Source organism: Phoenix dactylifera, chromosome 3, assembly GCF_009389715.1.
Source record: "Phoenix dactylifera cultivar Barhee BC4 chromosome 3, palm_55x_up_171113_PBpolish2nd_filt_p, whole genome shotgun sequence".
Lineage (NCBI taxonomy): Eukaryota > Viridiplantae > Streptophyta > Magnoliopsida > Arecales > Arecaceae > Phoenix > Phoenix dactylifera.
The window spans coordinates 3,832,474-3,843,618 of NC_052394.1; the positions used below are offsets into that span (position 1 = coordinate 3,832,474).

An 11,145-nucleotide genomic window follows, 5' to 3' on the forward strand; every position below is an offset into this window, starting at 1 on the left:
GGCCTCAGCCTCGATCAGTGCTCAACCGTCCTATCTTCAATGGTCCAACCCAAGAAAAAGACCCAGCTTGGAACTGTGGGCCTCAGGCTCAGATAAGCAAACCATATTTATCTTCTTCTTCAGATAGCCGTGTCCCATTTTCGGTCTCCAAAATATTAGTAAATCTCAAAAGTAAGCAGAAGAAACAGAGGCGCAGACTGAAGTCGCTGCAGCGAAGGGAGGAAGATGGGCTGCCGCCGCTGCCCGTACGACCTTCGTGAATAGTGGCATCTCCGTTACAAACAACCCCGCAAACGAGCAAAAGCCTTTGTGAGACCACTGCCGGTGGAGATAAGAATCCTATCACCGCATCCGTTCAAAAGCCTCCACCAATTCCGCGCAAGACCAGTTCTCGTCACCGGCGAAGCGAAGCGTGTGGAAGCAAAGAGAAGCGGTCCCGATTCCTTCGTTAGATTAAAAAAATCTCTCTCCTTCGGCTTTGTCTTGACACTCTTCCATATCGCATCACATGAAATAATCCATCTTATTCTTCTTCCCCACTTTCTCTTTTCTCACGTTCAAACGAAGCGTACTCTGTCGCTTCTCCCTTCCCTCTTAGTCTCCCTTGTTATTCTCACCTCCTCCCCCCTTCCAAATGACCCGAGCCGAGACCCCATCTCCGCCGTTCATCACATGGTCCCTCACCGGGAAGCGGGGCAGGAAGAGCCCCCACCACCAGCCGGAGGCCCAAGAGCGCGACATCGCTCGCTTCCTCCTCGCGCTCTCCTCCCCTCCCCCCGCCGCCGATCGCGACCTCCGTCGTCTCGGCGGCGCGGAGGCAGCGGCGGACGGCGACGGTAGCAGATGGGACGGAACCGGGGAGAGGATCAAGAGGAGGAGACGAGCGACGACGAAGGCGCGTTCCCGGGTGCACGAGTGCTCGCTGTGTCCGAAGAGGTTCCGGACGGGGCGGGCGCTGGGAGGGCACATGAAGAGCCACTGGGAGCGGGATCTCCACGGAAGGGTGGTCAAGAAGAAGACGAGGAAGCTCAGCTCCTTGCTAGGGTTAGGGTTAGGGCTAGGCTTCGGTCTCGACCTCGATTTGCCCTTTCCTTCCCCTCCTAATCCCAAGCCCGGGAAGTTTTCTTCGGAAGGAAAGGAAGGAGATGACGAATACGGCGGCGGCGATTCTTTGGCGGAGGATTCATCGTCGTTGCTGCATCCGTTCTAAGAGGTTCCCTCTCTTCCCCGTTACCGTTTCGCTACTTCTTTGTCCAGATCTTCGCCTGTGTCCTTTTGCGTTCTAATATTTTTCGGAATATGGACCAAGTAAATATTGGAATTGCCTGCGAAACAATCGGAGAGAACGTTACAGAGTTCGGTAATTAAGAATAGTTTGAGGGGCAGAGTTTCGGCAGCCAGTTGCGGAAACGTGATGGAGTTTAGCTGAAGTGGAAAGGGGCCCGATTGGAAGGACTCGGTGTAATTGATGGAAAAGTATTTTTATTTTCTTGTTTCTTCTTAGTGTTATGAATCTTTTTCTTTTTCTCCGAGTTTAGCTGCTTCGTGGAACAAGCAATGCATGGGCCATATAACGTTTGAGGAGAGGATGGTGGTCCGGTAAAATATTAACATATAATAGAATGGAGATATTGAGATGATGGTGAGGAATGGTGTGGCCTTCGAGGTCAAGCATATATTTAGAGAGACCAACAGGGCGGCTGACTGGGTGGTTGCCTACGCGGCCCACCATTCAGGATCTCCTCTGTGGTGAGGAGAAAGGGAGCTACCACTGGCACTCTGCAAGCTTGTGTTTTTTGATTTTCTTGGATGTATTCGTACAAGCGTTGTATGGTTCATGGCATCCAATGTTGAAGGACTTGAATCCCTTGTTTGGGGATTGATATGGCTTCTGTTGGAGACAAGCAGCAAGTGTGGCAGCTTCACAACATTCTTCTCTGGGCCGTGGAGCTGCAAGGAATCCTATACTTTCTTGCAAATGAGGAAAAAAAAAAAAAGAAGAAGAACGCTGGAAGGTAGTTTTCTGCATTGTTTCAGCAACAGACATGCTAATTATCGTGAGTTTATTGAGTGCATGGCGGTATGAAATTATGCATATTAGAAAACTGATGAGTTATCTAGTTTTTATAATCTTTAAGTAGGATTTAGAGATTTAACCTTCATTTGAATGGCTATGATTAGATAAATTAGCTACAGCAAGAACCAAATAATCCTTGATTCATCCATCTGCAAAGAAAGGAAAATCTTTCTCTGTACAAAAAAATACAACTTGTGGGGCCTTATATATTTGCGAATAAATTTATACAAAATAAATATGTATATATCCAAGATGGATTATGCTTTGTTCTTTTTTGATTAAAAAAGTTATATACCCTCTCACTTTCTTGAAGATAAAATAATACTTTAAGTTCTTATTGTTATGCACTTTGGAAACAATGATTTTCATATGTTTCAAGGCTGTCAGAGTACGGCACTAACCTTTAGTGTTGTTATAACCATCTAAACTAGTATTACGATCTAAATAAACAAACTAAATTGATTGTTTTCCGGGAAAAAAAGAGAGTTGAATTTAGACATTTTGATATACAAAATTTATTATACATTTTTAATAAAATGGACATTTTCTGAAGTTTATAGTAAAATCATCATTTTGAGGCTCATCAAGTGAATGGGATGAAACAAAATCTAATTATTTGATTGATGATCTCAAACAAATGTTTCATATGGCATGAAACATGTTTTCATAATAATCGCACCCAAACAAATTAAATAACTTAAAAAATTTAATTTCGTTTCTTCGCCGATCAACATAACATAATTTAAAAATGGACAGCCTTCGCTCAAAAGGCAATAATAGAGGACCCACGATTCGTAGTCCATTCAGGGATTAACAAACGGAGAGTTCATGAGGGGGGGATTAACAAACGGAGAGTTCATGAGGGGACTGAACAGATGAAAATATGAATTGCCGAGAAAGCATCGCTAGTTATTGCAAACGAAGCAAAAAATATCGAATCAATTCAAGCTGTCACGTTATTCATCAGGCCAGATGCTGTTTATAACAACATAGCAAATAATTGTACGACACAATTAGAGTTATAATTCTTGATCTGGCAGGATGTACTTAAATTAGAGTTATATAAATTGCGGTTTTCATAATATAAAAAAAAAGATAATAATTGTACTATGCTGTTCATCGCCTTCCGTTCTCATTTGCTGTAAATAATACAAGAAAAAACAATAATGAAACACAAAGATGCACACATTTTAAGCGTTCCTTCGTCTTAATTCTGCCTTTCCTTTCTCTTGCTTGGATATAAAAAGCCCCACAAGGACTCAGGGGAGTCTCACCAAGACCCCTCGAGACTTGAAGAAGGGATAGATAGAGAAATATCTTTCCCTATTCAACTCCTTAAACAAAAAAGAAGGAAAGAAAAAAGAAGTCCAAAGATGCATCCCAGCCATCACCACCTTTCGCTCCTCCTCCTCCTCCTCCTGGCGTGCATGGCCACCTTTACGTATGCCGTTGCAGGACCCGTCCCAATTGTGTCATTGAAGCACCTAGACCCCACCCTTCCGCCGGTCCTCGCCGGTCAAAATCCAACTTGCTCCCTGCTAGTCCTCCAGAAAGACTTCGCCGACACAGTCGGCTCCCCGCCGGCGTCTGCCAACTACACCCAGCCCCGTGACTGCCCCTTCCCTTGGACCCGCGTCGTCCTCGAGCTCTCCGTCTCCGCCTCCGACCTCCAGAAGGACCGGGTCGCCGCCATCTGGATCGACGGCGCCGAGGTCCTCCGCACCGCCACACCGCGCCCCATGGCCCCCGGCGCCTTCTGGCGTGTCCGCAAGGACATTACCCGGTACGCCACCCTCCTCCGCCGCGTTGCCAGTGGCGGCGGCGGCGCCCTTTCCATGATGCTCGAAAACTCCAACGACATCCTCCCCGGCGTCTTCTCCGCCAACGTCTCCCTCCATTTCTACCGCGGCGCCCTCTCCCCCTCATTCCGCCGCCTTGCCGCTGGCTTTGCCGCCCATCCCTCCATCAAAGGCCTTTACTCCGAGCCGGCCGACCTCATCGTCCCCGTCTCCAATCCCAACGGCTACTACCGCTCTGGCTTCTGGCTTCGAATCGATAACGAAACCCACGTCCCCTCCACCGCCATCACCATTCCGAGAAACACCTACCGGGCCGTTCTTGAGATCTTCGTCTCCTACCACGGCGACGATGAGTTCTGGTACACCAACCCGCTCCGCTCCGCCTACCGCCACCAGCCACTACCCTCCAACCTCTCCACCCCTCGGGCCAACGGCGGGTTCCGCCAGGTCTACGCCACCGTCGACGGCCGCTTCGTTGGCGGCCACATCCCGTTCGCCGTACTCTACCCAAGCTCTATCAATCCGTACTTCTGGTCCCCTGTGGCCGCCATCGGCGCCTTCGACATGCCGTCCTACGACCTCGACTTGACGCCCTTCCTCGGCTTCATGCTAGATGGCCGCCCCCATGACATCGGGCTTGGTGTGCAAGACGCCCAGCCCTTCTGGCTCGTCAGCGCCAACCTCCACCTCTGGGTCGACGCCTGGTCCGATTCCGTCCAAGCCGGGCTGATCGAATACATCTCACCGCCGATCAAGATGAACCGGAACGCAGAATGGAGAGACAAGGAAGGGCAGTCGGAGATCAACGCCGAGGGGCTCTTCCGGTTCACCGGCTGGGTGAGCTCATCCAAGGGTAACTTGACCACCCAAGTGAGCCAAAAGATCAAGTTCAAGGGCCAAGTAGAGGTCCAGAACCGCGGTTCCACGACGCAGATCGAGCTCCAGAACAAGGAAAGGATGATGGTTGCGATCCAAAAGGGTCATCAGCTTCTGGGCCGGGTGCAGCTCTACGTGGAGGCGCCGCTCCAGGTGCAGACGTCGATGGTGAGCGCGGCGGGCGGCGCGCTGTTCCAGAAGTCGAGGTTGTACCACCAGCTGACGGAGATGGTGACGCTGAGCGAGGGGCAGGCGATGACGACGAGCACGCTGACCGACAGGCAGGACGCGGAGGGGTCGGCGCTGATGCACGGCGACGCGCCGGTCTGGGGGAGCGGCAGCACCAAGTCATCCTACCGTTACAAGGACGGCAGCACTTGCTACCTCCGGAACGTGAACACGGCCGGCGGCGCGGTGATGATGGACACAAAGAGTGCCTCCTGTGCGGCCGTCGCCGACGCCTGAGACGAAACGTTGGAGCTGAGTTACAATGGTGTCGCCGCCCTTCCCTTTTTAGTAATTAAATTTATATTAGGGAGTATATTTGTGAGAATAAAGACTTGAGATTGGCTTCTCGCTGAATCGCTTGAGAGGGTGGCGAAGGGGAAGGGGCTTAATCATGCGAAGGACTTCTTAATTTCTTCTTGGAATACTTATACCCAATCTTAGCACCCGGATGATCATACGGGAAAGAAGTTGTTGAATTACTATTAAATTATTATTAATGTTGATTATTTACTTATGCTTGCAAGAGGTCTGTATTTATTAAAAAAAAACTTAATTGTTACACTGAATCTACTATAATATATGTGAGTGTATTTTATGCTGATATTTAAGCATTTTCAAAAAAATAACAAATTTTTCAGGTTGATTTACTTGACTCTTTATGAGACTTTTTTTTCACTTTTTTTTTTTCAAATAAAAACTTAAATTTAGCTTTGGAAAAGCGTCAAGCATGTTTGAGCTAAAACAAACGAGCGTTTATTTGTTTTTTTTTACTTCCATCCTTTAAAAGAAAAATGGAGACTGCAGCCATTTGCTTTGTCAAACACAAAAACGAGATTCTAAGATCGCCATGGATCATGTGAAGTCTCAAGGATTCCCAAGATAAATTCTTGTGATTTACGTTATAAGTTTTTAGTTTTGCTTGTAGTTATTGATATTCGAGACTAAAATAAGACCAAAATCTGAAGCTTCTCGGGTACCACCTTGAAAGCAAGAAAAGTGATGTATATGCTAGTATATAAAGCTGAATTACTTCAATATCCTTTGGCTCTTGTATTGTTATATGACTCCTAAACAAACCAACAACCTATTATTAGTTTAGGAAATCAAAGAATGACAAACATGTTGCGATTCACAATCTCTCGATCTTTATATAATTCAACAACTTCGTCCTTCTCTTTCTTTAACCCAACCTTGGCTAATAACATTTTACACCGAGCAAAGAGAACTTTATCAAGATCTAATTGGATCATATGACTGTTTTACACGTTCACGAAATTGCAACGAGCTGCATGCATCTTCATATAGAAATTTAAGAACTAATAGGATTGAAGGTGATCTTGAATTTTAGATATGCATAATTTGCTAGCTAGGCTCCACTTATAAATGAGATTTTCTAAAGAAAATTTGAGGATTAGAAAATTCTATCTAAGCACAAGTCAAGTGTATGGAAAAGGATATCTAAATGATACCACCATGGCTCTATCTATGGATTTATCAGCATACCAAATGATGCATCACTCATTGGAACATATTGTATGGCTCCAATGTGTCAAATATTTTTGGAGCGGTATGCCAATTTATAGAATGCCCAAAGAGTTCAGATATTTTAATTATTCGAGGTGTATTATAATTTTATTTTTTTTGATACAATTGTAGTTCATGTCAGCCTAGTATGAATACTATCCTCAGCATCCATAAAAAGAAGGCTACATAAAGATGAGGGAACAGAGTCGGGCTCCATCCAAAGAACCTCTTCTGAATGGTGAGTAGCAAATGAGACGACCCAGTCTGCAGTCCTGTTCGCCTTTCGAAACTTATAAGCAACTTGAATCAAACGGCAACCCACAACTAACCTCTGGATGTCTCTGAGAATAGGGTGGCATCTTCCTCTTCAGAATTTATCGTTTATATTCAATAAGTCAATCTTTCTGATGTTCCAAAGTTTAGCTCTAAGCCAAAGGTAACTCTCCTATATCACAAAAATGAAGTAGGCGGCAGTACCATTGGATGCCCATTAGCTCCAGGCCTCCGCAGCGGCCAGCGGACAGCGCTGGGACAGGGGATTTACCGGACGACGGTGAACCCCGTCATTCCTTTCACGTGTTCGTGCTTGATTCCTCCTCCAATCGTCATTCCGTGTTCCTACAAAAACAGCAGACTGTCTCTGCAGCCAATCAATACCCAACACATACTCTTAGACGACTTCCAGGACCCTTCCAATAGCTGAATCGAGCTTCCTAAATCCTGACCGGTGCTATTCCTTTCAGTCTCTGGAGCCTCCAGGCAAATGCCTGCCCCTTTCCTTGCAATTCCAATTCCAATTCCAATTCCAATTCATCCGTAGAACTACCGCCTTCTAATACCCCTACCACGCCGCAGAAGGAAAGCAATCATTGTCCAGAATGTTTAATATCAAACCCCTCCCGCTATTCCAGTTATTCCTGCTATTCTTGTTATTCTACACCAATGTCTCTGCTCGCGTATCCGCGTCGGCCCTCCTCACCGACCGATTTATTCTTCGCGCCCCCTCCTCCGGTTCCTCCTCGGGTCCCCAGGAATACATTGACCCCACCCGTCCTTCTCTTCTCCTCCCCGCCGGCTTCCCTTCTTGCTCCCTTCCCCTCCTCCGCCACGACTTCGCCAACACCTACGGCTCCCCGCCGGCCTCCGCCGACTACTCCCCTCCGGCGGACTGCCCCGCCCCATGGGCGCGCGTCGTCCTCGACCTCTCCGTCGCCTGCGCAGGCGAGCAGTACGACCGCATCGCCGCCGTGTGGCTCGACGGCGCCGAGCTCCTCCGCACCAGCACCGCGGAGCCCACCGAGTCCGGCGTCTTCTGGCGCGTCCGCAAGGACGTCACCCGCTATTCCGCCCTCCTCCGCCGCTCCAATGCCACCGTCGCGATGATGCTCGAGAACATCGTCAATGACGTCTATACTGGCATCTACCATGTGAACGTCTCTCTTGATTTCTATCAGCAGGAGGAGGAGGTGGAGGTGCAGCGGAGTGGAGAACCATTAGCTCTAGGGTTCTTGCCTCAAGATTCCAGGGATTTGATTACTGCAGAGGTGGAATTGGGTCGAATTGAGGAAAGATTAGATTTTTCTTCAGTGGAAGCTGGTAATCCTCTCACAAGCAAGGCAAAGGTGCTGTCTTTGTACGAAGAGCCGGCTGATCTCATTATCCCCATTTCCAATGAAGACAGCGCAGGTGGTTTCTGGTTCCGAATTCAGAACGAATCCGATGTGCATTTCAAGATCTTCGAAATCCCAAACAATACTTACAGGGCAGTACTTGAGATCTACGTCTCATATCACTCCAATGACGAGTTCTGGTACTCTAATCCTCCTGATGAATACATCAAGAAGAACAATCTCACTACTGGAAGAGGCAACGGCTCATTCCGGGAGGTTGTCGCGAAAATCGATGGGCAATTCGTTGGCTCAGTCGTGCCTTTCCCTGTTATATTCACCGGAGGGATCAACCCATTGTTCTGGGCACCAGTTGTTTCTCTCGGGGCATTCGATCTTCCATCCTACAATGTAGACCTGACACCATTCCTCGGCCTTCTCTTAGATGGCCAGCTCCACAATGTCAGCCTCGGGGTAACCGATGCTATAGACTTTTGGCTTGTGGATGCCAATTTGCACCTCTGGCTGGATCCACACTCAGATTCTGTCACCGCTGAGCTCGTCAGTTACAAAGCCCCAGAGATTTCTGTCTCCCGCCGTTACATATTTCACTTGCTGAATGGGACATTCAAGATAGAAGCAGGGAGGAAGACTCACTTCTCTGGCTGGGTGAATTCATCCTTGGGGAATCTCACCACCGATGTAGATCAGAAGCTAAAATGCAAGAGTTCGATAGAATTTATGAATGATGGGAGCTACAAGGGAGTTCATATGAAGGGGAAGGTGAAGACTGATGTAAGGATCAGAACAGGCCCCAAGGCCATACTGTCTCAGGGAACTTACAAGTCCAAATATCCTCTTCTGATAGCAACTTTGGCTCTGCCCGGGGAAAATAACACATATACATCGAAGACTAATCTTACCCATACTTTGTATGAGGAATACACCCTTCTGCGGGATAAAGTGGTCGCCACCAGTGCTCTAGTTGATAGGCAGGATGCTGAGGGCTGGATGCTGGTCCAAGATCATTCTGTTCTATCTGGTTCTGCAGGCACTCGTCAGACATACCAGTGCCGGGATAACAGTGGTTCCTACTTGCGGAAGGTCAGTGCTAGAGATGGTGTGCTTCTAAGTGACAATACAACCAGTTCTTACTCTGTTGCCTCATCGTAATATGTTTTCCTTCTATCCTTTGATCTAGATGTTTATATATGCATAACTTAGGGTGTTTGCTATGTCTTTCAACTTGATGGGTTTGACCTCCCTCATTTTGTGTTCTTCTGTATTTTGTACTCATATCTCGTATGGTTCCTAGTAGGTTTAAATAAAGCATGGTCTTTTGGGGGGGAAAAATCAAACATCAAAGTTGTGTCCTTTAGATGTAATGTATCAGCATTTTAATATTGCTTTTCTGCTGCAGTATTAGTTAAGTGTTTGATTTTGGAGGATGTTTATGCCATTGGATTTCAGATCAATATCATTTTTTCAATTGATATTCTTGAGTTCGCTGTGGTTCTTATGTCATTACCCCTTTTGCCCATCATTACCCACATATTTTTGTTAATTATTGACTAATCAAGGCACCTTATTTGTATGGATGTGATGCATGTCTTATAGGAATATGGTAGGAATATTCTGTTACTTATGATTCACGTAATATCTACTCAACTAGCCGTCGCTGGAACAGATTACTATGTTTCCTTTTCTGAGTTCAGTATTTACTAGTTTTAATGTCATTCATACATGTTGATTCAATAATGTATATGGTACTTGAACGGATAATCATATATTGCTGGGCAGTTAACTCCAAACCCATTCAGTGGCTGCTATCTGTTTTTTAATGAATGTCTACCTGAAATATGCTGCACAATTCTCCTATGATTTTCCCTAGTTTTCTCCTTTTTAAGTAAAATGTTGGCATATTATGATGGTCCGGGAGATATGTGAATTCATTTAAGGGACTGTAATCCATTTTATGCTTGCAGTTTCTTCAAACTTATCTTGCACTTTTCACTAATTTTCTCATTTTTATGCAGAGGTTTGTTAACTGCACAGAAAGTTAATAGAAGCATATTGCGATGCCTTTGGTTTGGTGCTCCTTAGCATTTTTATTTCCTTTCTTGTTTGCAAACAACACGGCTACTTCTCCCCTCCCCATGCATGGGCCACCAAAGGGGATGGGAAAGTTTGTTTTGTTTTCTACATAGATCATGAGATGCTTCTTTAGATTTTTATTGTGAGGGGAAGAATCTATGCTAAGTAGTTGGCCTATTGGGCTCTGGAAGGGCATAAATTCTGCAGACAACTGCAACCTTTCCGAGCATGATACAGTGATGCATAACTTAGTTGGGTCTGCACAAGTGAGGACCAAAGCTGAAATGATTCTATCTTGGTTAAATTTTATAACCAAGGGCAAAGAGCGTTGCCTATTTTTGTACCCCATTTCTTTCTGGTGGTTGTATTATAACCATATGCTGCTAAAGATGTTAGAATTCACAGTGAGGGGACGGCTTTTAGACTAGTTTGATCTTTGGGCAAAGGGCCCCCTTTTTCCTTTCTTTTTGTCCCTGATAGTTAATATCTGGCCTAGGATACTAGATTTTGTGGTTTGGAGTTAAATGTAGATTGACTAAATCCCCTGTAAGAATGCATATTAGATTGAGATATTGAGTGGAGACTGGATAGAATGTATGGAGGATCATATTTTATTTTGCAAGTCCAGATTTTAATATGACCAAAACAATGTAGACTCGCCATATGCTGACATGATTTTTGGCTTTCCTATGGAGGATTAAACCAAGATTTGATTCCTTGATTTTGGTTCATGAATATTTATAATTCTCTGATATTAATTTATGGCTTCATTTTTTTTGATTCTCATATTTGACCTCCACTATGAAGCAGTATATTAGCTACATAATCCCACGATCTGGGAGGAGATTCTCGTTGTACCATGGTAATATACACATTGCAAATTTTGCCTTTATCTTGTATTGCTTGTAAAGATGCTTGTTGATTTCACTTCCCGAGTCAC

The 11,145-nt window shown here is 45.7% G+C and overlaps 3 protein-coding genes across 3 annotated transcripts; all 3 read left to right on the forward strand.

The window, feature by feature from the left end:
* Positions 1 to 634: 634 nt before the first annotated feature.
* Positions 635 to 1,210, forward strand: LOC103710339 (zinc finger protein ZAT10-like). Its single transcript, XM_017843604.2, has one exon. It carries the CDS (start codon positions 635 to 637, stop codon positions 1,208 to 1,210), a length of 576 nt encoding a protein of 191 aa, XP_017699093.2.
* A 2,294-nt stretch (positions 1,211 to 3,504) lies between these two features.
* Positions 3,505 to 5,217, forward strand: LOC103710384 (peptide-N4-(N-acetyl-beta-glucosaminyl)asparagine amidase A-like). The gene has a single exon (XM_008796077.3). It carries the CDS (start codon positions 3,505 to 3,507, stop codon positions 5,215 to 5,217), a length of 1,713 nt encoding a protein of 570 aa, XP_008794299.2.
* A 1,775-nt stretch (positions 5,218 to 6,992) lies between these two features.
* LOC103710338 (peptide-N4-(N-acetyl-beta-glucosaminyl)asparagine amidase A-like) lies at positions 6,993 to 9,580 on the forward strand. Its single transcript, XM_008796011.4, has one exon. The coding sequence runs from the start codon at positions 7,383 to 7,385 to the stop codon at positions 9,282 to 9,284; it is 1,902 nt and encodes a 633-aa protein (XP_008794233.2). The 5' UTR covers positions 6,993 to 7,382; the 3' UTR covers positions 9,285 to 9,580.
* Positions 9,581 to 11,145: the final 1,565 nt, after the last annotated feature.

What these genes read in the sequence shown, in the direction of transcription:
- LOC103710338 (XM_008796011.4), top strand. Translation starts at nt 7,383, where the DNA reads ATGTTTAATATCAAACCCCTCCCGCTATTCCAGTTATTCCTGCTATTC.
- LOC103710384 (XM_008796077.3), top strand. Translation starts at nt 3,505, where the DNA reads ATGGCCACCTTTACGTATGCCGTTGCAGGACCCGTCCCAATTGTGTCA.
- LOC103710339 (XM_017843604.2), top strand. Translation starts at nt 635, where the DNA reads ATGACCCGAGCCGAGACCCCATCTCCGCCGTTCATCACATGGTCCCTC.